Here is a 26,976-nt window from a genome sequence, read left to right as displayed (position 1 = left end):
ATATAGCAAATAGTTGACATTATATGATGTATTGACAGGTGGTTTTAATACCATTTTCATTCTTTTAATTTATATGACAATTTTATTCAGTTAAATCGTCCTTCCAAAATACACTTTTACATATCATTATATGGTTTCAATCTGGTTTGAATCCAAAAACAGTGTTCGTCAAACATGATCAAGTAATGTAAATACCTTTCCATACTTGACACATTTTCGCTCACTGCAGAGAACACGATCGTTAGTTTATGTCTTTTTACAGCTGCAGGGTTTCCGTGTGGAGCAATGGTATAATGAAGACGCCGAAATATATTGTGCTAACGTGTGTTTATTAAGTATACCAGGGTCCGCTGGTCGTGGGTTCGAATCCCGGATTAGCTTTGAGTGTGATATTTGATTTGTCAGCGCAACTGTGAGTTTCACCATACGGCAAACGTCTACTTCGGGTATTCTTCCCACTTTTAGCTGACACGCGACGATGAAACCGAAATACATACATATGCATACTGTTAGCCTTGCTACAAGGCTGTATACTGAAAGATAAGTCCATGGATGTGTAGTTGTTCTATCCTCCTAATAAGAAAGTCTAGATATGTGGACAGTAGGGACTCCAGTCTTCTCATAATTTGCATAATCTAGAACTTAGTATTTTAACTAATAATTTTAGCCTTAGAGACTTGTGCAAGTCTAGTATACTGTTTAACGCGTGACAACTGCAACCGGTAAATTTTCCGGTTAGCTCGTTTAACTACAAATGATAAAGTGCAAATGCAAACAGGGAAATAGTTCAATATTGAAAAGGAAGACCAACAGTTTCACCATCAGAATGATAGAATCTGTTCACCTGGTTTATACCGCCCCGTTATACGTTTGACGAGGATTCCACATCAAAGTAATTACAATCAGATCCTTTACACCGTCCATAGCTCTAGTATTTGCCACAGTGCCAATCGTTGCTACTTCTGGTTACCATCTATATATTACCTCTTGACAAAGTATAATATAAGAAAATGTAGTTCACAGAATATAAAGCACATACATATTCAACCAGCAATGATAAATTGTCAGTGACTTTATTATATTATAATTCCGTGTGCCAATTAATGCAAAAACGCCCCATTGCTTGACCATAGTGAGACTCGCGCACTTGTTCAGACTTGTTTCGTTTATGTTCCGGGAATACATTTATAGACACCACATCCCAGTTGAATTGTGGGTAAACGGGAGCTCGTTTGTTTTGGTTTTGATTGAAATGGATAACAGTCCGAAATAAACAGGTATATTTTAACCACAGAGTCTAAACGGTACACGTTAACGGTTGATGGCTTATGAATGTACCTTGGTGCTAAATTGTAGTAAATATGTACTGTAGGTGGTTTTGAATTCCATCCTGACGTGTCATTGCCAGCAGAGGAAGGCGCCAAACACTTGGGTTGGCTGGCACTATCGATGTCCAAGTGTCGCATAACTAAGGGAAAACATGACTCATCCCTATCGTAGTCTGCTTTGTCTACGCGCTGATTCCTTACCTGTTGATTTTACCATAAATGCATTAAACCATGATTTTAATCATCGCTTACACGATTTTATACAATTTGTGACAGAGACTTATCATTAGATAAATAGGGCCTACACAAAAAATGAAAGACAATCCCTGTAGCCTATAACTTCCACAGAAATGGAATTGTGATGGATCATACTTTTAGGACTAGTTAATGACATGGATATAGTTCCAATTTGAAGATATTTTCAGCCTGTCTAATGTTGTGACTGAGTTCACATTGAACATGACTTGATCGAACATGCAGGCTACACCTGTAAAAAGTGTTGTCAAGAGTGCCTTTCATCAGCCACCATCATTATCTATAACAGACGATGTATGTTTTTCAGGTTGGGGTTTAAAACGGATGTCTTTCTTCATTAAAGGGACTTAGTGTTAAAACATTTATCCAACCTTTACCAGCCTATAGTATATGGTTCATCATAAGGCATTGGATGTTACAAGTTTGAATCACAGTCTTTCAAACAGAACTTTACTGGTCTGCCAAGGCAAGTTTTATCACCAAGCAGTGCCCTAATCCAAGATAGAGCATCACAATTTTATGTATTTTGCTTACTTTTGAGTTTATCATGTTTGTGGGGGCAAACATCTGAAGTAGTCTTTGACTTTTGTTACATATGTTTTATTATCCTTAAAGAGTATGTTAAAGTTGTTTTCCCTGTTATTGCTATGGAGCATTTGTGCTGAATTAAGTTCATAGAAATTTGGTATCGGTCCTATCCATATTTAACATGACCATATGTATGAACGTCAGCATTTGTATATGTCTTGAAATTGTGGTTATTTTCTTGCAGATCTCTCTGTGTCAACAAAGAGGTCGTGTTGCAAGAGAGGAGAGATGAAAAACAGTTGTTACTGTTGTTGTCAAACATCTAGCAACATGATGGACATTGACTCTGCCCTTAATGAACTGGGCATGCTGAGTTCGGTCACAGAGAGCCGCAGACAGTTTCTTCGGGAGCGAAGTCGAACCAAAAGTGAGGGGTCTGTGCATGTATCACGGAGTAGTCCAAATCTTGCAAATGGGTTTCAGATTCTTCAAATTGATACCAACTATGTGACAGGTTTTTCTGCAGTTTCTCCTGTGGCATCCTCACCAGCAAGCGGTTCCTTGATACAGCGACAAGAAAACCAAGAGCGTATTAGATTTAACTCAGGGTATCGTGATGTCGAGGACAGTTTAGAAGTTGAAGCCAGGAACAATCGATTATCTCGAATTAAACTTGCACGAGCAAGACGTTTCCGGAAACCCTACAATGTTCCTGGTCGTCTGTATCATTCCATGCAGGAAAGTGACTTTAGTTTAGAGGAAGGAAGTGAAAGTCGGCATTCAAAATCAAACGCTACTTCCCCCACAAAACCAAATGCTGGTACATGTTTAACAAGGTCAAGGTCTTTAGATAACCTTGAAAGTGCAAGGTTAAAGCTTGCTGAACTGTTTGAAAGTGAGCCAAGTCCAGAAGAGAAACAAGCTTTAGAACAAGTTTCAAGGGAAATGGAGAATTTGCAAGTAAACGAATGATACCAAGTGACATTGCTGTATAGTTAGTATACTGGATGGTTGTGTAGATATAGAATATCTATTTGCCAGTCTTCTGTAAAAGTGATACTTATTGTATAGTGATCTTTGAATGTTCAACTTCCAATCAAGATTCAACATTATGGCTGAGCCATCTGACTCATGCATGCCTGCATAATAGAATTTGTCTACAGGCTTCAGTTAACTTCATACACATCACCCATAATATCTGATTCATGACTTCCTTCCTGAAGTGTTCACATAGCAAGAACATTCTGGTCAGTTGCCTGTATTATCAGATTGTGCATTGAACTGATATTCATGTGCTACAAGTGTGATTTCTAAAATTCCAGATGCAATTCTCACTTATGCTTATGGTATTGACATTTTTAAGAAATTCTTTTATTGGGCCATTTTTATTGTGAGTTAGTTGAGAATATCCCCTTTGAATCTGCAAGTTGAGTAGCACAGTGGGTATGGTTTGCTTGCTTTGGACAATGCCCATGTTTGATGCTGCATACACATGCAGTATATGATTCTGGTTTCATCTAGCATCATTTCATTGTGAAAGATCACACTCCTCTACTCTCAATAACTTAACCCAACAATTCCTTTCAAAGATGCTACAGTAAAATTAATAACATGCTTCCTGCAGTTGTAAGGCTTATAGGTACCTTCTTGACATGTCATGAGGTTCAATTCCCCAAGGAATTAATAGTGTTAACCCCATCTCATGCTGTGGTATGATGGAAAGATTGTTGCCATATACTCTCACTCACTGCAAAATGCTCAGCTATTGTATTTGACTAGCTTCTATTGAGACTTCCCTAGAACATATGCTGATCCTCCCAGGGATTTATCTAGACCTGCTTAGAGGCCGACATTTGACCCCAAGTCTGAAACAATTGTGAGTTCTAATTCCCAAATTGGAATAATAGAACTTGCCATGTTATGTTACAGTAATAACTAATGTTACTGTTTTACCATGTTTACAGACTGAGAGGTGACTTGCATTTGACTAACCACAGGACCAATAAACAAGCAGAGGCTTGAATATTTGGTTTTACGTTTTTGCATGGAATGGAATATTAAAATACCCCTGAATTTATGAAAATTAGAGAAAGTCCCAATTTTAAACTAAGTAACGCGTTTTTCCTATTTTGTCTGCCAATAGCACTTAGTTATGAATCCCAGATAAATCCCTGGCTTCCCCCTGAATCTCACCATCCCTCCTTACCTCTATTGCAGTACCACCACCTTCCCTCTATTTCACTGTGTCAGTAGCTACTTATCCATTATATGGCACCATATGAACATGATTAAAGCAGTGTGTCCTTCAGGGTTTGGGGTTCTCTATCATGCCCAGGAAACACCAGGATTCTGACTCCAAAATCAAAACTGATGGTTACTCATGCCCCTGATGTAGTCACTGGTAATAACATCTGATCTCAGTGATTATGCTAGAGAAGTATGGCATTAGAACTTTCTTTGATCAAACCTTCTTCAGTATCATGTAACATCATTACCAAATTTGAAAAACATCTTCAGAACATGTAAGGTCACAATGAGTCAGTGAAATATGTTACATGTGTTCAACAAGGAATGAAGTGTAGATGATTAGAAACAAGAGACTGCTACATCCCGGTAGATTGTCATGTGGTCCGAGATGCCAGAGTTTTCTGGCTTGAGTGCCATTCATCAGTTGTGCCAAATCTCCAGGTTGTGGGTACATGTACCAGAATCAACATGGTTATGATCTATGGACTATTGGCACTATATCCTATCACATTCAACTGTCATGCGGTGACTGAGATACTGTTCAAAACAGAGTTATGCCCAACTGAGATGACATTCGCTGCACCTTCACAGACTAGAATTCTCCCACCTTATCACACTCATTAAGCATGTTAAGAGCCTTTTTCTAAAAATAAAAATGATGCATTTTAAATTTTCATAACAATAAAAACATTTGTATTGTGCCAAATTCCATTCACAATGGAAAGCCCATAGCATTAAAGATGAAGAACACAATCCATGTTAGGCCATATTAATTGAATGGATGTGTTTATAGTCCTCTCTGGAAAGATGGATGGAAGAGTGGGTGACAGTTTCAGTTCTAGTGGCAGCTGGTTCCATAGTATTGAATCCCAAAACATGTAAGATCTCCAAATGATTACCGTCTGGTTGCAGGGATTTTAAGCATGTTAAGCAGAAGTTTGACAGGACGTTGAGATCTTGAAGGTGCATATTTCTACCAGAGCTCACACAGATATCACAGTACAGTAAATGATGCGCCTACCTATGTATCAGTTCATGTTGAGGCATTTAAACAATCAGATTCTAAACTAAAATTTCGAGGGTTCTTTGTCAGCCCTAATGTTAAAAATCAAACTAGGGTGTTCCTAGATTCAAATACTATTGCAAACAGCTTCAAGGACAACTAGATCCCCTTAGCTTTGAACACTGATTATGTTAATTCAAACATTGTGGCTCACACCAGCTATGAACGTGGAGACACTCCTTCCGTCTTGTCACTATATGATGTACAACACTGTATATATTATTGTGATGATGATAAGTCACCTGGACACACAGAAGGATCATCTTTTGCACATCAGTTTACAACTTTATAAGAACAAAATCCATCTTTTATAAATCAATATTATTATTGTGACGTTGTGAATGATAATGAAATCTTCGTTCATGTGTTTGTTTGTTCTCTATCATGTCCGTGCTTGGTCGGTTATAAATTCCAACTTATTGGGTTTATCTTTAATGTTACGATAATATTTAAATTTTCGACGTTAACATTTTACATTTGTTATTTTTTCATCTTTCCTTCTTTGTGATATATGACATCCAGCCAGATTAATGTTGTCAGGATATTGTAGCATGTCACCATGGTCACCGTTCTGCCAATCCCATCAGCACGCATGTGTGGAACTGTGTAGAATAGGATCAGTGTCTGTAGTTCTGTTAAATGTAGGGGCATGGTCACAGTGCAGGTTTGCATCCCTAGGGTGTGAAAGAATCACGAATCAGAATCACCCTGATAATGATTCTTCGTTTGTCAGCACCATAACTGCTGGTTGGTTTGACGAAAGTAACTGCTGGTTGGTTTGATGAAAGTGGTAAACGTCTATAAACTGCATCACTTTTTGGCTTTCCCCTCACTTTATGATCTAGCTATCATCATGATCATGCCGTGATATAACTGGAATACTGTTCAAAGTGGCATTAACCCCAACTCACTCACTAACTCTTGAAACCAAAATCAAAAAAGTTCAGGGTCAGGATGAGAATTTTAGAGTAATGAATTTCAAGATTCTATTTCTTGATAGTAGTATATACAAGAGTTCCTGAGTCCGTGTTTGATACATGGTATGTCTTACAAGAGAGAAATGGTCTGAATGGTCACACATAGTCACATATGATTTCTTGTAGAGTGATTATGGTGATGCCACTTTAGTATGGAAATCTTGTCTTCCAGACAATTACTGAGAATTAAGGAACATTCAGTACCCATGATTTGTTAATCTGGATGAATTCATAATGAACTATACTGACATGGTGCTCGTTCTAGCGCTACAACTATCATAAGTCTAGGTTAAAGGATGGGAGTTGTGATTACCTTAGCACTAAGATTGCTTTGTGGAAAGGGCCCAATTAACAAGGGTTCACAACATATAAACAAGTTTCTATTTTTGATTAGGTTCTAAAGAAATGACAGAGCAATTATAATCTTGATCCTGTTCGTTGTCGAGATGATAACAGGTAAATGCTTCAAGTGGCTATGATCTATCTTGTTCAGGATCTGAAGATGAAATTTGATCAGCATTGACTGTTTCTCCCACCATGAATTCCTGCTAACATAACTCCACTACTAATTTGTTCAAGTAATAAAAGTGAACAAGTTAATAAAGTTGCATTCTGTCATAGTGACAACATTCTTGGTTGTTGCAAGAGTTGCACACATATGTCGAAGAAATCTATTTATGATATTCTACTGTTTACCAGTGTCTACTCTATAGTTATTCTTAAATATTAACAGATAATTGTACATACAGCAAAATTGTGCTAAGGCAATTCCAAATGTATTATTTGTTCTTCTGAATTTTGTTTCCTATTTGAAGATGGTAAGGACACTTGAATAGGTGATAACATATGGATTTCATAAATTGAAAGACTTGAATATCTTTTGGAAGATGGTAATATTTAATAATGGATGTGTTACATATTTCTAATTTTAAGTTTTCTTTTCTTTATTTGCTCAGCCACTCATTTGTTTTGTCAGAAACACTTTTTTGCAAGTCTTTTGTAGGTAAACGGAGCTTTAGCTATTTGATAGGCATTACTTAGAAGTTGACGAAGTAAACACAGTTTATGGATAACAACTTCTTTAATACTGTAAAGGCGACGTTTCGGTATAGATCCTTGCTTAAAACAACAGTATAAGTATCTATACTGAAATGTCACCTTTACAGTATCATGCAGTATTAAAGAAGTTGTTATCCATAAATGGTGTCTACTTTGTGAGCTTTAACTAGTTTACTTTTAACTAGGTTACTTTTAACTAGTTTAAGAGATCACCTACAAATGAAAATGTTTTTAGTTGACACACTGGCTTTAATATGATAATATCTCCCTAATTAGAAAATCACAACTGTCAGGTGCTTTACATGTTTAAGACAATGATGCATGAACAAATACTCAGTTTGCGGGGCCCTACATTCCTTTTTTTCTCAGAAGTGTGTTGTGTTTCTTTTAATTTCATATTTGACTATCGTCTCATGAGATTCTCATGTCCGTGCTGTTTTTTTAGAGAAGACAGGTACAAACTGTCTGCCAGACAGGAAGTAAGGATTTGTCACATTCTGTGATCTGTGATAGTTTTGGAAGTCTAGTTGAAAAATATTTCCTCTGCAAAATGAATTGATGACACATTTTTTGTAACAAAAATATATGTTCCACATCTGAATCTGTTGATATACAAACTTGTTTCGACAATGTTCAATGGTCAAACACATTAGCATTATTAGTGATGACCTCTGTGGTAATACCAGGTTAGAATCTGTCACCAATCGATGCTTGTTGTTAGAGGCGACGATTGGGAACTCCAACTCCGTGACTTGGTTGATTGTGTGTCATCATACCCCAATGACCGTAGACATTGCTCTCAATATTAATCACTGGTTTGTCTGGTCCACGCTTAATTATTTACAGGCTGTCATATAGCTGGAAAAGTGCTGAAAGTGGCATTAAACAAAAAAAAATATTAGTGATGAGACACACATAATACGTTGTTTCCTTATATTTATAGACTAATTATACCTGCAGTCGGGATAATAATGAACATAAGAAACACATGGTAGTCGCAGTGGTGCATGCCTGACAGCGATGACCGTAACATCTTCTACGTTTGTAGACATGCAGTGTATCTTGAATAATAACTGTCCTATTTCGACCTATCATATTCAGGTTCTTTGATAATGAATCTGTTCAACACGGGGGAAAGAGATCAGTATTGTGGAAAAATCTGTTTCTTTGCCAAAATGACATTGATGATATTGTGTCTGCACCATACTGGTACGTACTATGCACCTGGAAAAGGTTGAACACCGCTTACAATATATTTCTATTTAAAAATAGCTTTTTATGAAACCGTATCCTGTATTAATTTTCTGACAAAACCTGCTCGACATGGAAAAACAGAGACTGAAACTGATTTTGTAATGTCCATTGACATGTTTTATAACTCGTCCATGGAAATAGTTACCGTATTTAATGTAATAAGGGCCCCACTCTAATAAGCACCAACAGCGATATTTGCTAATATATTGGCTGGAGAACAATCCCAGTTAGCACTCCTTCCGATTGATCAATGTACACATGACTTATTTATTCGTGTATAATACACACTCTTGTGTTATATGCATCCTTTATTATGGCCAATTAAATTCTGGAAAAATATATCTGTATGTAAACATTTCAGGCTGTTGGCATAAACCACAAAATTTACGATCTTTCAACTGTTTATTTTTATACCAAATATTCTAATAAAAGCCCCCTATTTCTAATTTTAAGAGCACCCTGGGCGCTTATTATGTTGAATATGGTTTTTCAGTTGCTTCTTTGCATCATGTGATGTCACATATTTCCGAACATCTGGAGACAGTGTTCTGGTACCATTTGTCAGCAGGTTTCAGTGGGATCAGATACGTGTACATACATGATAGGGCTGGGGCGAGTCCAAATTTACTACCTGGATACCCACCCCCTATTACCCTACTCAACCGGGGTACCTGATGTAGGTCTCAAGGGATGGATACAAAATGTCCGTTTGGAAATAGTCTTGACAAAATGTATTTAGATACACGTATGAAATGATCTGGTCGTGCATACATTGAAGTTGACTGAAGCATTATCTTTACTCAAACATATGAAAGTCAGAAGGAATGCATTCATAGTCAGAAAGAAATGTGAACGTTAGTGACTTGTAGTGTAATCATGGAGTTCTAGATAATTTGGGTCATTAAACAATATATCGAGTGACTAACCACAGGTCTGGGTAGTCCTGTTGGTACCCGGGTCCTACTCAGTATCCAGCCGACCCGAATACCCGAGTTGTTCGTCCCAGCCCTAATACATGAGATCAGTGTCACAGGTACATGGAAGTGTGGGATGTATGAAAATAAAGAAAAAGGTGGTACTTTTTTTTATTCCAGGTGTATGGAGGACTCCATTCAGTGCCAGATGCTGACTGGAGCAACCTTGTGTGGCTGACTGCTCATGCTTGTGTTGTGTGCTCTCCCTGGTTTTCTTGTCTCTGCTGTCTGTGGATGAATAATGTTGATCTTGATAATCTAACTACCTGATTTTGAGAATATGCTTTACCATTTCCAAATGGGCTTTTTGTTACTTTCTGTTTCCATGGTTACTGTGGTTCTAGTATTTATTATTTCCCGTGTGTTGATTGATGTGTACATGGACACTCTACAAAATGAAATGTATTTTCATAATAAATTAATTTATTATTTTGTGACTCTGTCATGTTGTTATTTGATCATGTTGATGTAATTCAAGACACATGTATTACCATGTTGACAGAGCTTGCTGACCCATGAAGATCCGGGGTAGAATAGGTCTTCGGCAACCCATGCTTGCCGTAAAAGCCAACTCTGCTTGTCTTAAGAGGCAACAAACGGGATTGGGTGTTTAGGCTCGCTGACTTGGTTGACGCATGTCAACGTATCTCAGTTGCGTGGATCGATGCTCATGATGTCGATCACTGGATTACCTGGTCCAGACTCGATTATTTACAGACCGCCGTCATATATCTGGAATATTGCTGAGTGCGTGTTAAACAACAAACACACACTGACTTTTATGTCGTGAATACTTTACGAGGTTGTGTACACTATATTCCTCCATCACCCATCCATACACAGTCGATATACGGCTGAAATAGCACTAGACATTTATTGTTTTGTCAAGTATTGAAATGAGGCTGTGTATTACTTGTAGAAATTAAATGAGCCCTACTCTGTGCATGAAGTTTGTGAAAATCTTACTGTTGCCTGATATTGAAGCCACTTCAATATTTGTTCACATGATACAGCCACATGGACGACATGTTGTATCATGTATGCTAAACACCAGTGTCTAAACCCTGAAGAGGTGAATTCTCAGGTGTGTCAAAATAATTGTCCTGGCAATGTCCTTCAATTTTTCTTATTATTTGACTCCTGATTAGTCATACAAAATCATTCTTTTGGTGTTGTGTGAATGACATTTTTCAGAGTCAAACACTCTGATAAGTCAAATTGTTTATCAGGTGCCATCAAGGCTGTCATTATGGTGTATTCATGAAACATTCTTTAATAGGGTAAATACTCATATACTTCATAAGAATATGAAATGATCAGTCCTATAGGCCTTATTAATGTTTTTGTTTATGAGACAGACAGAAAAAACAAATGGAAATTAGAAAAGACTGACATTGTTTTTCAGTCAGGTGAAAGGTGAAAAACACAAGAATTTATCACCACTGTATTTTCTAACAGAAATAACAATTTTCTTTTAACACTGATTCACAATCATATTTCCATGACCTACAAGTTTGTTTTTCATTCATTAGTAGCAGTACTATTCCAGATGTTGAAATTTGTATATATTTCTTATGTACCACCTAAATTGTAAACCAACTAATAAAAGGCGGTATACAGGTCCTTGGTATATCTTTCATGGCGTGGGTTCAACAACAAATTGTGGTGGTGGTGGTGGTGGTGGTGGTAGTGGTCCGATTGTGACAAAACCTTTAAGCATACCCACGTACATGGGGCTGCTTACTTAAAACAGCAGACTAAAAGACAGAAATCATTGCAACAAATTTTATTTCACAATAAACAAATTAGCAACTGCCTCTAGCTGAAAGCTTCCAATACAGCATATAGCACTAAAGCATTGAACAGCACATTACACAGGACAAGAACTTGATGACTACACGGAAATCAGTAGACGGGGAAGTAGTATCTCCATACACACACGCCTCAGCTTGTCTCCATGCAGATCAGGCATCAAGTTCTGTCTGGTGAAATGTCTAGCAGATAGGTACACTCTTGGTTTAACTTGTGACATATTGCGATATACTGCAGACAGTTACATGGAATATTTCTACCATTAAATGCATAAACATGATAACCGTTATGAAAACTTGGTGAAATTTGACAAATAATTGCATGAAACTGAGTGAGTAACCTGATAGAGATTGCATTATGGGAACAATAGAAATGAGCTTTACACATCGTACCCAGGAAACCAACCTTGGTCATCAGCGACACAAGTGACCTGCTCAACCACAAGGCTACTTGACCGCTGAACTTGTGGGAAAAGAAGACATTGTCTGTTATCAGGGTAATATAAACTGTTCGATCGATCCAAGCCAGCAGACAGTGGACCTAGAAGGACCTTAATCAAACTAGTCCTAAGTACTCTTGTGATAAACGTGAAGTGTTGGTTAGTCTTATATCCTGTACGGTGATCCTTAGTGATATCATAGATTAACAAGCCTAAGCACTGCACACTACTCAACAGGACTCCATCACTAAAACCACGTCACTACAGGTGATCCTAATCCACGTGCACGGTCTGGGGCGTTTTGGACAAGGGTGAAGACATCAAGGGAGTAGTTTGAAGTCGGATAAACATTTTTGTTATGTTGTGGTTGGGGTTTACATGTCTTGTTCAGGGGGTTTACAGTTCAAGTCAATAAATAAAGCTTTACTTTGAGTAAGTGAGTGAGTTTGGTTTTTACACCGCTTTTAACAGTATTCCAGTTATATCGCGGCGTGTCAGCATAATGTGGGAGGAAAGCCCGAAGTGATGCAGGTCTCAGACATTTACCACTTCAGTGAAACCCATGTGCACGGGTATGGTGCTGACAAACCTAGAAACATAATTGAAGCGAAACGGAATTCAAACCCACAATCATAAGTTTCTGGCATGCCCAAGGGACAGAACTCTGCACAGCGAATCGTGGCTCCTTAGACGACTGGGCCACCCGTGCCCCCCAGCTTTACTTTGAAAACTAAAGGCTTCTGCACATTAGGCATAAAATTAGGAAAAAGCCTGATTGACATACCGCCACACCAAAAGCTTCACAATTATTGCCAAGTTAGCTTGACAAAGGAATTTTCATGATCATGTTTTTGGGGGTAGGGATTTGTCTTGACACTTGAGCAATTACCGGCATGTTTTTTATACTTACTAAGTGCAACATCGTCCTTATGTGCATTTCTAGGCTAATAAATTAGCAAGTCATATCATTGTATTACATTCTGTTGCATATAATCAGTTATATAGTATATGACAAATACATTTCATTGATTGTCAAGAGAATGTATTTTTGATACAAGACATAAACAAGTCTAATGTAGAGTAGGAACATAAGGCTGTAAGTTCAAAACGAGTCGAAGATTTCATTTTTTCTAAGATGTCAAAAAGTGCTTCCTAAGGAAACAAATAAAACTTCTAGGAATATGAACACCTGAAAGACAATACCTTTTCTTTCATAAGCATCATGGCTTTTTTGGCACATAATTTACAATAATTCAGCATTTATAACAATATATTCAGCTGTTTGGTATAGGCAACACTGATGCATAGTCCACAGATGCACATGTATCATATAATCAATGTCCTAGATACACACAAACTAATTCTCACATTGTCAAGTACATACTTACAATATTGTCCAGTTAAAGGTCTGTTCTTGGTTATAAGCCCACCTCCTCTCTCTAAAGAGCCTATGTCCCCACCACCATCATCATGATGACGGCTTTAACATCAGAGTTGCAGACAGTTTGAACTTAATGAGTGAGTGAGTGAGTGAGTTGGGTTTAACGCCGCTTTTAACAGTATTCCAGTCATATCGCGGCGTGTCAGCTTGATGTGGGAGGAAAGCCCGAAGTGATGCAGGTCTCAGACGTTTACCACGAGCACGGGTATGGTGCTGACAAACCTAGAAACATAATCAGGGCGAACCGGGATTTAAACCCACAATCATAAGTTTCTGGCATGCCCAAGGGACACAACTCTGCACAGCAAATCGCGGCGCCATAGACGACTGGGCCACCGGCGTCCCCAGTTTGAACTTAAGTCTTGATTACCGGTAGATCACAGTCTCAAAGATCAGACATTTTTTAATTACCCGTGGTAGTGGTTCATGGACTTCCTGTTTGATAAATGTGAATTTTTGTTGTTGCTTTTTCGACGTCTGAAAGTGTTAGCAGTTTACCTAAGCGTGTGTGTCTCTTCGGGCTTGCTGAGTAAATTATTTTTTTATATAGGTGATATCAAAACCCATAACCACCTTAGAACAAAGTCTTGCCTGAAGATCACATGATATGTAAGAGAGAACACTTCATTTGAACATACAAGAGACTTCAAACCAGTAAAGAAATATGTCAGAGCTACAAATACTGAAGATGTTATCATTGTCTGCACAAATACATATACATCGTCATGATCACACAACTGATTTTTATCTAAATGATTTCATGTAGATATCAGTCTTGCGATTAAAAAAAAAAACGCACCCAATATTCATATAGAACATATAACCAACATTACAAAAACATTTCTGAATAAATGTAAATGACATATCAAACATGGTAAGTATGAGCTGCAGACATCGTAAGACAGAACAACAAATAACAAAGACAGTAAACTATCTACACAACATTCAAACAAAATATCTGTCACAATGGCAAATTAAGTACAAATATATTGTTAGACGGATTCCAGTTCACAGAAACAGCTATCTGAGACGCAACAAACAACAACAACTAGTGTCAACACAAATCGTATACCATGTAAGTATTGAGATACATTTAATCAACAACTCTGTCGACCATTTCCATACATAGAACAATATGGAGATGTCAGACACAACAATACAAAAACGACACGATCACAAAGAGGAGGGACATAATAGGTTCCGTCATATTCTACATTCATGTACATCCGGGGTACCTTCAAAGTAACATTGGTATTCATCATAACAGATGAACAAATATCTTACAAAAGTGCAGATACAAAACTGTGAAAAGATGAACAAAAACGAAAAAAAACACCAGTTGTAATGATTAGGAATGTGCAAACACTTCACTTATTAATGGTACATAACCTTGCTATCTCAAGGTCACACATACTTTTTTATGTATTGTTATCTGCTGAGGATGCAATACTGTTAATACTGATTTCCTATCTAAATGGGAAAGAAATTCAAATAAAATTCTATTTATTACAATGTTTTTCCCATGTATTTTGTTATATCAATATATGTAATGAGCAAAAAGAACAATTTGGCCTCCAAATTATTCCTACCTTTTGGCCCATTAACAATACTAACAACCCTTTAGCCACAGAAATATCAACAAGTGACCTGCATGAGGGCACATCATGGCTTGATGAAAAATACATTTGTAAAGTATTCTTGTAAGAAGAAACAAATATATCAAGATGATAATATCATAAAACTATTGCAGAAACCCTATCAAAAGTATCAGTTTTAAGAAATCTAGTCAAAGTGGTCAATGTCTGTCAATCTCTTGACAGAGTCAGATGCACTGAGAGACATAATGTTTATTGTGTTTTGTTCTACATAGGCGACATAGATTCATGTTGATGAATTTGTACTGAATGGACACTGCCAGAGAGATATGAGTGAGTGAGTGAGTGAGTGAGTTTGGGTTTAACGCCGCTTATAACAATATTCCAGTTATATCACGGCATGTCAGCTTAATGTGGGAGGAAAGCCCTAATTGATGAAGGTCTCAGGCATTTACCACATTGGTGAAACCCACGAGCATGGGTTTGGTGCTGACAAAACTAGAAACATAATCGGGGCTAACCGGGATTCAAACCCACAATCATAGGTTTTTGGTATGCAACTCTGGGACTCAACTCTGCACAGTGAATCACGGTGCCTTAGACGACTTGGCCCCCCGTGCCCCCTAGAGAGATATGAAGAACTGACAATTAGGCAGTGACTTACGTTTTACACAAGGTGTAGTATCAGATTAGGTTTGGGAAAACCAGTAACGACTTGAACAACCACATCAATAAAACTAGTACGCCCCTGTTGCATTCTAATAGTAAAAAAATCGAGGGCTGACATCACAGATGACCTGTCTGGGTCCTAATACATCATATCCACAAAATGCAGAGATACTGAAAATAAACACAATTTCAGGTAACTGAATTACTGTTCTAATTTGTATATCACTCAAATGACAATAATTGCCAAAAATTTAAGCAAAAGAATGGAAGTCTCGACAGCCAGGTTGCACATATTTAATTGTGTATCAAACAACCCAACATACAAGATTAATCCACTCTGCCAGACAATAAAAGAACATATCTCTGACAAAACTCATATGCTTCGATATTCTAACCTTGACCTTGGCAGTAAACCTCCTATGTTGTGTTTCTGATTGGGAAAAGTTGTAAATTAGCACTGACAGGAAGTACATAGGACTACTGCATTGTGGGATGGTGGAGATATGTACACGTGATCATATCACATATAACAAACACTAGTTGTAAGTACAGTGGGTTCATACACACATATATATATCATCTGAATATCGTATTCCCATATATCAATTGACTACATTGTTACAGTGTTTGTGTGAACTGACAACCCTACAGGTAGGTTTTATGTACAATTGTCTTATCATGATAATCAACATTTTTCAAATGACGAGATCATCCAGTGATTGTTCCTCAATGTGATGAATATATTTTGAAGAAGATCTCTCCATTGATAAAGTGAACTGATATGTTTAGTTCAAGAATGTATGCACTCTCACAACCATTTCAGATTCAAAACCGATTCTCTTCTCGTCACAGGACATACAGATTCCTGCAGTAAGTTGTACTATTAGGCTAAAAAAAATAATATTCTTTGTTCTCAGGCACCGCCCGCTTCATCATAAAGTCTGTCTCACATTTAATTTTTATTTCCATTTTCCCCAAAAACGTAAAAAATCTTAATACTTAAAAAAATATATGTGCAGTTACCTCCCTTTACATGCGCACTGCTTTACTGCGGATCTAGTGTTATGGTCATGTCGGCAATAGGAGTTTGTATGCTTCTTTATGTAGGAAAGCCCTTTCCCTTTCACAGGTTGGTGGTACACAACTATTTATTTGTTTACATACTGGTTCGACCAAGAGAAAAAAAGAAAAAAAACACTAGCCCGACTGAGAACCAATCCTTTCAATTTTTTAAGCTTTAAAACATAAATATTATATTATAATACATATTTTTGGTGTCACATTAAAATACATATTTCATGTATAATATTTTGAGATCTTGTATGTGTGTCTGGAATTCAATGTTCTTGAGCTGATCAAAGCATATATTGTTACACTATAAAAGTTAATAGGGTTTGGTAAGTAGAAATAGGAATGTATAGACTCCAGCCTTGCTTGATGTCGGCATAAGGATCTACACCAAACGTGTACAGTCATAAAAGAAGTTGTTATCTCAATCTCATTAAAATCAGATCTTGGTACTGGCTACCGCTAAACAAAGATCCGAGGACATCCCATTAGGGGTCACGTCAGAATGACCTTTCATGTGACCAATCAGAGCGTCACTTACCCAATCATGAAAGTGACAGTCGGAATGTGATTTCTAATCATGCAACCTCAAAAACTTTAACACAGGGTATTCCGAACGATAGTTACGGACTTAACGACTGAATCCATACAACCTGGACCATCAATTAGCCATTCCAGAATGTTCTTTTGTTCAGGCTTCAAGTTTTAATCAAGAATTTGTCGAAATATGTTCCAAATCGTAGTAACCAATTTGAAATTAGTGCCGTAAAGACTGAGAAAGCTGCCTTCTGATTGGCTAATGTCGACTTCTTGTCAGCCATTCATTGGTCGGTCAAAGTTTACGCAAGGTCGGTCTGACGTGACCTGTAATGTGGTGTTCTCAGATCTTTGTTTAGAGGTAGCGAGAACTAAGATCTATTTTAATGAGATTGTTGTTATCCACACATTGTATCTATTTTGTTGACTTATATAGCAAATAAATACATTTTTGGTTTGACCAAGACATTTTTATACAAAAGTAAATATTTCAAATTCATGAGTATATTCAAGCAGGAAAATATGAAACCACAACCGTAATCCTTTGGCAGCAACACACAGTATTTAATACATGTATTCACGCAGCCACATCACATATGGATGGCTCACCCCAAACACATTCACAAAACTTCAGGTCCAATCTCATATGAGTACAAAATACTCTGTCCATCCCTTTCCGTTACTATGGTTATACTGAATGGGTGCATGTTGTTTTAAGCAACAGTCAGTATAGTCCAATTATATCACAATAGCCTGTACATAATCAAGTCTAGGTCAGGCAAACAAGTAGCCAGCATAACTAATAGTAATAGTCCATTTAAAACATTTAATCAATTCAAAACATTTACATATAATCATAGAAGCTAGGGCTGGGACGGGTAACTCGAGTACCCAGTTCGGGTGGGTACTGAATAGGACCCGGGTACCCACAGGACTACCCGGAACCGTTGTTATTTTTTAATGACAAAAAAATATCTAGAACTCTATGGTTACACTCAAGTCACTAATTTTCTCTTTCATCTCTGACTATGCACCCATCCTTTCTGATTTTTCACTTGGTTGAATAAAGAGAGGACTTAATTCAACTTAAGTGTATAAATGACCGGATTGTTTAAATACTATCTAAATACGTTTTGCCAGGGCTATGCTAAAAATGTTCCCAATCGGACATTTTGAGACATCTCCTGAGACCAACAGTGGGTACCCGGGTAGGGTCGGGTAATAGGGTGGTGGGTACCCGGGTAGTAAATTTTGACTCCATAATAGAAGCTATGTTCACAGCCAAGGGGCAATTCACTCTACACTGATATAGAACTGGGCACAAAGCGATCTTAGCACTAACAAGATCTTAACGCAATACTTTAACACTGACTTGGATAGTTGTAGCACTAAGGTCACTTTGTGGAACGGGGCCCAGCATACCTTCAAATACATGGAGTCTTGGGTTTACATGATTGAGAGAAAATGGTCAAGGCGAAGTGTTGGGTAACCAGACAATGACTGTGATGTGAGACAGTAAAATGTAAGTAAATATGGTGCAGCAGAAGCGAGCACTAAGATCTCATTCTTATGAGATTGCATGAGACTTTAGCTGACAGATGTCATGATATATTCCACGGACATAGAGACACGTTCTTTATTATCAGTTCACCTGATACTTCAAAAATTTCACAACTCTCTTCATCACACAAATGTTTGTCTATCAATATCGGTAAAAAGAATAAACACAATAAATTTCAGCATTAAAGTCTTTAAAACAATTAATCAAATTAGTCTGGCCTACTGAACATAACTTAAAGACGGCCTTGACAGTGAACATGAGTTTTGTGCCTTAGTGTGACAGTTGATAGACTCATCAGTTCATCAGTGATATTAGATCATGACATTCAATTCTCCCCCAAAATACAACCATCTGAGTAATGACCGAATAATGAGACATATGTACGTCAACATAGAATGAATAAGAAATATTTCGGTCTCTGAATAAAATACTACTGACCTAAAACTGGTTAAATATGTACATTTCTCATAAATATTCAAACTGTTGATGAAACAAAATTGGACGCAGCATAAACATATCTGAATGATTTTCTTTACCTGCCCCACAGATAACCTGGAACAGGCTTTGATAGTCTGGCATTCACCCGTTAATGGGAATCCATTCTTGTTGAACTATATGCGACTACACTGTAGAAGATATTAACCCAGAGATCTAAGTGACTTCCACACTTTCCTGAGAACCAAGTTGTAACGTACCAGGGAATCTAGTATCAAAAACGTCTGTACTACTCCAGAAAACCAAGGCCCATTCCACAAAATGATCTTAGTGCTATGACTGTTGTACATCTATGGTACAGCATAGGAGTTAATCTTTGAGCTAAGATTGCTTTGTGGAATTAGCACCAGGGGCCTGTTCCACAAAGCAAACTTAGTGCTATGATTGTCATAAGCCTATGTTAAAGTATGGGAGTTACGTTCATCTTAGCACTAAGATTTTTTTGTGGAACGGGGCCCAGGGTCCTGTTCCACAAAGCCATCTTAACGCTAAGTCGATCGCAACTCCCTTTCTTAAACACTGACTTGCCACAGTCATAGCGCTAAGATCGCTTTGTTGAAAGGGGCCCAGGACTTATCTTACGATCTTAGCGCGTCGACTATCGGAGGTCAATGCTAAAGTGTGTCAAAGCACTAAAAACACTTTTTGTAAGTGGCCCTAGGACCCTTGTCGTTTCTTAAAAATGAAAACAATTACCGCCTAGATCAAAATGTCTCAATGGTTGCCTAGCACTGAGGGATGAATATGTAGGGATTATGGAATGGATGCTGATGTGAAATAAACATTATGGTCTTTAAATGTTTTTTATCTCAATAAATGAATATCAAACAAGAACTAAAGAGGTCAATGAGGATTTTGGCTGTGGTATTTGACTCAAGGACTCATTAAGAATGATATCCTAAACATTAGAACTGTTAATTTCCAACACTGGACACAATTCATCACTGCGTTGGCATAGGGCAATGATTCAATCATCAGGTTTAACAGAATATGAAATAGCACTAATATATACAGCAGTGAGAACACACCTTCAGATCAACCTCTGTCATCATAAGATGGATGCTTGGTGACAGTTACTAGTCCAGTCCATCAGACACCACAGTCCAATGATCTTCTCTCACAGGTTACACAGTGTGTAGGAATCTCACTGGGCTAACCAAGTAGTGATACCAAATAATGCTGTGAGTAAATACAATGTGGTCACTGAATGCTGGCGATGTTCATGCATGACTCAGTTGATAGATCGCTTAGTCAATGTATGCAGCGATGTATCTACAGCCGATGTATGTACAGTCCAGGGTGTATCGGGACTCCCTTGGACATGGTTGTGCACATCTTCCAGAGGCAAGGGAGTGATCTGACTATGAAAGTCCAGTTTCCACCCTTGCCGAACTAGGCTGGTATTATGGGGATATATTTTGGCTGAACTTACAAGTGTATGTATAGTCCAATCAAAACCACATAACAGAATCAACATCTGGTTTGTAAACTGCTGTGCAGATTTTGGTCGATTGCAGGATTTGCAGAACACGTGTACCATCAATTTAGCATGAAAATAAATATTCCTAATCTTTTCACGTTTTTAATCAAGACCCATTGTATTACAATAAAGATCTTGATTATTGACGAGATTGTCTTCACTGGGAATTGTCATTTTGTTTGAAGCAAATGCAAGTGATATGAGAGGTGGAATCTGATTGTCAATAGGAAGGCCATAGAAGGGACATAGAAGGGACCTAACTCGTAATAGCCACTGGTGGCGCTACAATCGAGCCCAGAAATTCCAGGCTAGTTTGGCAAGGGTGGAAACTGGACTTTTGCCTCGGGAACATGGGTTGTGCAGTGCACGGCCGATTTCAGTCACATCATCAATCCTTCTGTGATTCTGGTTTCTACATCCTGAAGGCTACTGTGGAGGATCAGATATCTTTATAGGGAGCAGGGCTGACTTCAGTCACATCATCAATCCTTCTGTGATTCTGGTTTCTACATCCTGAAGGCTAGTGTGGAGGATAAGATATCTTTATAGGGAGCAGGGCTGACTTCAGTCACATCATCAATCCTTCTGTGATTCTGGTGTCTACATCCTGAAGGCTACTGTGGAGGATCAGATATCTTTATAGGGAGCAGGGCTGACTTCAGTCACATCATCAATCCTTGAGTGACTCTGGTTTCTACTCCTGAAGGCTACGTATGGTTATTTGGTGTCCACCTTCACCCAGCGCTGGATAGAACGCTTCATGGAATCCACCCACCTGAATAAGAAGCATTCACTGATGAGGCCAGAAAAAACGTCTTTCACGTTTTACAGATAAAGCTGCCCAAAACTTGCAAAAATGATATGAGGACATTTTTGACTGAATAGAAGTTTAACACCTGTTATTTTTACTGTATTATCAAGATAATTTTTTTCTTAATAATTTTGTTAATAAAACATCTGAATTGCCAAGCCTGTAAAACTTGAACACCTATTCCAAATAGTGAAAAGGTTAATACGTCAGTATACAACAGTCCAGCTATAATACAGCGCCTGTAAGGAACTGGGCCCACTTGCACGAAGCGATCTTAGTGCTAAGATGACCGTAACTCCCAACCGTACTTTAACATAGGCTTACCATAGTCTTAGCGCTAAGATCGCTTTGTGCAAGTGCGTCCTGGTCATGTACTATAGGGGGGTGGGGGGAGACCTGGTGAGATTTCAGCAACCTGTTGGGGGCTGGTTGGGATCGGGGGTGTCATGAAAAAAGTTCTAGTTTTTCAAAAAAACCATTTATATACATGTTACCAGTCCCTATATAATTGAAGTGGGACAGGCAAACCAGTGGTTGATAGTATGAGCAACAAGCTCACTTTGCTATGTGTACATTACAGGTATCACTGGAGACAAATACCTACCGTGCTTTGTCTGTCTCATTCTCAGCACAGAAGTAAAAGGTCCTCATTCCTTGTTCCGGTGGTTTGAGCACAAAGCTGTGGCGCCGCCCAGGAAGGCCGTTCACGTCTACTGTGTAGCCATGGAGATGAGCTACCCCTGATACAAAATAAAGAATGAACATACTTGTCTTTGCTTGTGATTTATGCACATACTGAATATATCCATTAATGTCTTGAAAGTAACAAACTCAAGGCTAGTCACACTTGCATGTTCCTATTCATTCATGGAGCTGCTTGGTCTGTGGCTTTCACAAGGTGGTACACATCTATGACTCTAGATGTAGCCATATTAGCCTCCACATTAGGCTCTGGTGATGCAAACAATTTTCAAAGCTGCCATAAACCCAAGTCACTGCCTCACTTACTCTATGTCTGAAAAAAAGAAAAGACCGCCTCCGTGGTCTAGTGGTAGAGCGTCCGCCTGGACAGCGGAAGGTCCGGAGTTCATTCACCACCCGTGTCATACCAAGAGACGTTAAAAGATGGTACTTGTTGTTATTCTGTCTGGCGCTCGGCATTAAGGGGCTAAAACAAGGACTGGTCAGCTCGGAGTCAGTATACTGTATCTGAGTGGGGTATTCATGTTAAACTGCGGCATGGTATCTCAGTGAGCTAGCACTATAAATCGGCATCAGTCTGTACTAGTACAAGCAGCCACACACACACACACACACACACACACACAAGCAGGCAGGTAAGTACTATGTACTAGTATGCTATGTACTGGTAAGTGCAATAATCTTGGATTTGACGATAAATCCAATTCCACCTCACCTCACCTGAAAAAAAAATCATGTTAATTCTACTGATCAGCTTGTCAGGAGTAATCTCCCTTGGTGCACAATCTGCTCTTGTTCATTGTCAAAGTGGATACAACACTATAGCTGTCAGGGTAAGCTGGTCATGGGTTCAAATCCAAGAAACTCCCACGTTAGACATTCAATTGGTAGGGTAGTACCAGACCCATATTTAGTGTGAGTTTACATACCTCCAAAATAAAGAAGGTGATAAAGATGGCGACTGTCACTCACCCTGTGCACTATGGGAGGACATGAGTTTATAGTAGTAGATGCAGGCATCTTTCAACACACAGTAGCGCTTCTTCCACACCTTCCTCTGTCTCCCCATCTTGGTCAGGTAGCCAGTGGACTCTGGGCGCCGGATCTCCAGGGCAGGCAGACCCACGTTGTGGCTGCTCACATCAAGCCACGAGTCCTTCTGTACACAGAGATTAGGGGGAAATAAGGTTATCACACCATTGTCATGGCTGTATTACCTACTAGGACAGAATTACCCAAACTCATTAAAATCAGATCTTAGTTCTCGCTACCGCTAAACAAAGATCTGAGAACATCCCATTATGGGTCACGTCAGACCTTGCATGAACTTTGACCGACTGATGGAATGACCAATCAGAAGGCAGCTTTCTCGTGCTTTACGGCCTCAATTTCATTTTGGCAACTATGCTTCGAAACATATTTTGACAAATTACTTATTAAAAATTTGAAACCTGAACAAAAGAACATCCTGGAATGGCTAATAGATGGTCTAGATGGTATGGATTCAGTCGTTAAACCTGTAACTATCGTTCGGAGTAATAGTTTTCGAGGCTGCATGATTAGAAATCACATTCCGACTGTCACTTTCATAATCTGGTAAGCGATGCTCTGATTGGTCGGGTGAAAGGCCGTTCTGACGTAACACCTAATGGGATTCTCAGATCTTTGTCTAGCGGTAGCGAGAACTGAGGTCTGATTTTAATGAGATTGAGAATTACCAGGTTTGTCCATATACTTGGAACATGTGCGCTCATATCATAGAGTGCTTGAGAACATCTTGCAGGGTTTGAAACTTGTGGTTGCAATGTATGACCAGACGTATTGTATTTCTTGGTGTACCATATTTCCCAAACTATCGATTGTTATGTATACTATTGACAATACTATTGACAATACTATTGGCAATACCATTGGCAATACTATTGACAATACTATTGACAATACTATTGACAATACTATTGGCATTTTAAAATTCTTATCAATATAGTACAGTTTCAGGGCTAACAATGGCAATACATCAACTGTCAGATATATATGTCATTTCACTCCTATTGACAAGGTCAAATGATATTATTTGCTTAACGTTCACCTCTTACATAATTTATTTTTTCCATATCAAACTATGGTCATAAGAATGAGAAATCCTTAGATTAGGGCTGGGACGAGTCCAAATTTACTACCCAGGTACCCACCACGCTATTACCCAACCCTACCCACTATATGTCTCAAGACTTGGGTGTAAATGTCCGAGTGGGAATAGTTTGATCGTTACTAAGCCATGGTAAAATGTATTTAGATACACTTATAAAACAATCTGGTCATGCATACACTGAAGTTGACTGAAGTTTTATCTTTATTCAAACCTATAGAGGTCAGAAGGAATGGGTGCATAGTCAGAAAGAAATGCGAACATTAGTGACTTGTAACCATAGAGTTTTAGATATTTTTTGTCACTAAACAATATATGACGTAACTAACCACGGGTCCAGGTAGTCCCGTAGGTACCCAGGTCCTACTCAGTACTGACCCGACCCGACTCGAGTACCCGCGTTACCCGACCCGACCCGACCCGACCCGAGGGCCCTCGTTACCCGACCCAACCCGAGTACCCTCGTTACCCGACCCGACTCGAGTACCCGCGTTACCCGACCCGACCCGAGTACCCGTGTTACCCGACCCGACTCGAGTACCCGCGTTACCCGACCCGACCCGACCCGACCCGAGTACCCTCGTTACCCGACCTGACCCGAGTACCCGCGTTACCCGACCCGACCCGACCCGACCCGACCCGAGTACCCTCGTTACCCGACCTGACCCGAGTACCCGCGTTACCCGACCCGAGTACCCGCGTTACCCGTCCCAGCCCTACCTTAGATCTCATATTACCCATATAACAGAAAATATTGGGGAGAGAAGAGAGACGTAAAAAGTCATCTGGGCATAATAAATGTTTCAAGGATTGAGTAGAGCTGTTTGAACTGTTAATCTTCTCATTTGGCCTTGGTACCAACTTACCCGTTTCTTCGACCTTGCAGACGCCTCAGTCATCTTTCCCACCCATCTGCAATTAGTGAACAATATAAACATCCTGTTTTCAAGAATACCGTAGTACAATTTGAATCTGTTCTCTCTTTTCAACTTTCTTCCTGACACATAAACAGTTTCTTATCGTAATGTCAGACATATATCTTATCATACTGATGAGTATATCCTAAAGTTTCTCCTCATCCTCACTGCAGTCAGTTATTATCATCATCATCATCATCATCATCATCATCATTATTACATACTGAGTCATTTCATCTCTGCTGTCGGTCATGAAGTAGTAGGACCGGGCACCATACTTGTCGGCCTTGAAGCAGAAGTCCTTGTTGGTGTCGATGTAGCGAGAGATGCTGTAACCTGCCAGGGGTACGGCACCCAGGGGAATCTGCTCCTGGGGTGGGGAAGCAGAGGGGAAGGGTTACTATACATCAACAAGCAGGTCGCTCCTTACGGAAACTGTGCTTTCAAGGGTATGGTTTGAATGTTTGTTGCTTAACGCCGCACTCAGCAATATTGCAGCTATATGACGGCGGCTTGTAAATAACTGAGTATGGACCAGACAATCCAGTGATTGATATTATGAGAAATGATCAACACCGTTGGTATGATGGCACTCAACCATGTCATTGAGGCCACCTGATCCATTATCGTCTGGAAAATGACTGATTACTGTAAATATACACTTGATTATAGGCCAAAAATTCAGGTCAGTATGTTGAAGAAATATTAATAAGAAATTTCCAATTCAATTCCATTTGATTTTAGGATTTCCTTAAAATAAAGACAGGGAAAAAAGATGGGGGCGGGTTGAACAGGGAAAGAAACTAGTTTTAATTACCTCCCTTGCGTCATAGATACAGAGCTGTTGCAATTCGTCATGGATTGTTGTGTTTTCAAATTTTATGATAGATTTTCAACAGGTTTTGATTGTATCATTTTCAAGAATTTATGGTTAGTTACAGTAAATGAGTTTGGTCTTCTAAAATTTTCTTTACCAACATTTCTGGTTGGTGGAATAGAGAAAATGCTTTTCATTTATTCATACTTTTTCACATTTAAAAAACTCAGTGATCAAGTCATTCACACAATGCTTCACTTGCCTGCAAACTGAAGTTTAAACCAATCTACCAGTAAATTGTTTGATAGGCATTACTTAGGAGCTGACGGTTGACAAAGTTGACACAATTTCTGGATAACAACTTCTTTAATACTGTAAAAAGCGACATTTCGGTATAGATCCTTATTAACCGTTGTCAAGCAAAACTTGTCAAGTAATCTACTAGCAATGGAACACCCTACTTACATAGAAACAAATTCACAACTAATAGCACATAATCCAGACCTATTGTGAAAATGGGTAGCCTCCCCTTACGCCATGTAACATGTTACCTCACATGACAGTCCACTGTCTGTTGAATCATTCAATATTGCCAATTTTCAGTGAGTTGAATTAAAACAGCAGAAAGATCATGGACATTAGCGACTTGAGTAATAAGGTGAGGTGAAATTGGGTTTAACGTCGCGTCCAAGATTATTGCACTTATATAGCTAAGTACATGCACGTGTGTGTGTGTGGCTGGTTGTACTAGTCCGGACTAATGCCGATTTATAGTGCTAGCCCACTGAGATACCATGC

General features: G+C 38.7%; 2 protein-coding genes across 2 annotated transcripts in view; one reads left to right on the top strand and one right to left on the bottom strand.

The window, feature by feature from the left end:
- The first annotated feature begins 1,211 nt into the window (after positions 1 to 1,211).
- LOC139471178 (uncharacterized) lies at positions 1,212 to 10,062 on the top strand. The gene is made up of 2 exons (XM_071253494.1): positions 1,212 to 1,277; positions 2,356 to 10,062. The coding sequence occupies exon 2, from the start codon at positions 2,400 to 2,402 to the stop codon at positions 3,081 to 3,083; it is 684 nt and encodes a 227-aa protein (XP_071109595.1). The 5' UTR covers positions 1,212 to 1,277; positions 2,356 to 2,399; the 3' UTR covers positions 3,084 to 10,062.
- Positions 10,063 to 11,467: 1,405 nt separating this feature from the next.
- Positions 11,468 to 26,976, bottom strand: part of LOC139471073 (uncharacterized) — a 54,937-nt gene continuing 39,428 nt past the window's right edge. The window contains exons 8-12 of the mRNA XM_071253388.1: positions 25,586 to 25,731; positions 25,311 to 25,356; positions 23,268 to 23,454; positions 22,198 to 22,333; positions 11,468 to 21,557 (exon numbers count right to left, since the gene is read on the bottom strand). Of these exons, the coding sequence (XP_071109489.1) occupies positions 21,500 to 21,557; positions 22,198 to 22,333; positions 23,268 to 23,454; positions 25,311 to 25,356; positions 25,586 to 25,731 (573 nt within the window). The 3' untranslated portion in view covers positions 11,468 to 21,499. The remainder of the gene's footprint in view (positions 21,558 to 22,197; positions 22,334 to 23,267; positions 23,455 to 25,310; positions 25,357 to 25,585; positions 25,732 to 26,976) is intronic.

This window comes from Haliotis cracherodii, unplaced genomic scaffold, assembly GCF_022045235.1.
Source record: "Haliotis cracherodii isolate W230 unplaced genomic scaffold, xgHalCrac1.p SCAF_1, whole genome shotgun sequence".
Taxonomy (NCBI): Eukaryota; Metazoa; Mollusca; class Gastropoda; order Lepetellida; family Haliotidae; genus Haliotis; species Haliotis cracherodii.
Note: the sequence above shows the minus strand (reverse complement) of the source record. Positions and strands in the feature narration are given on the sequence as shown.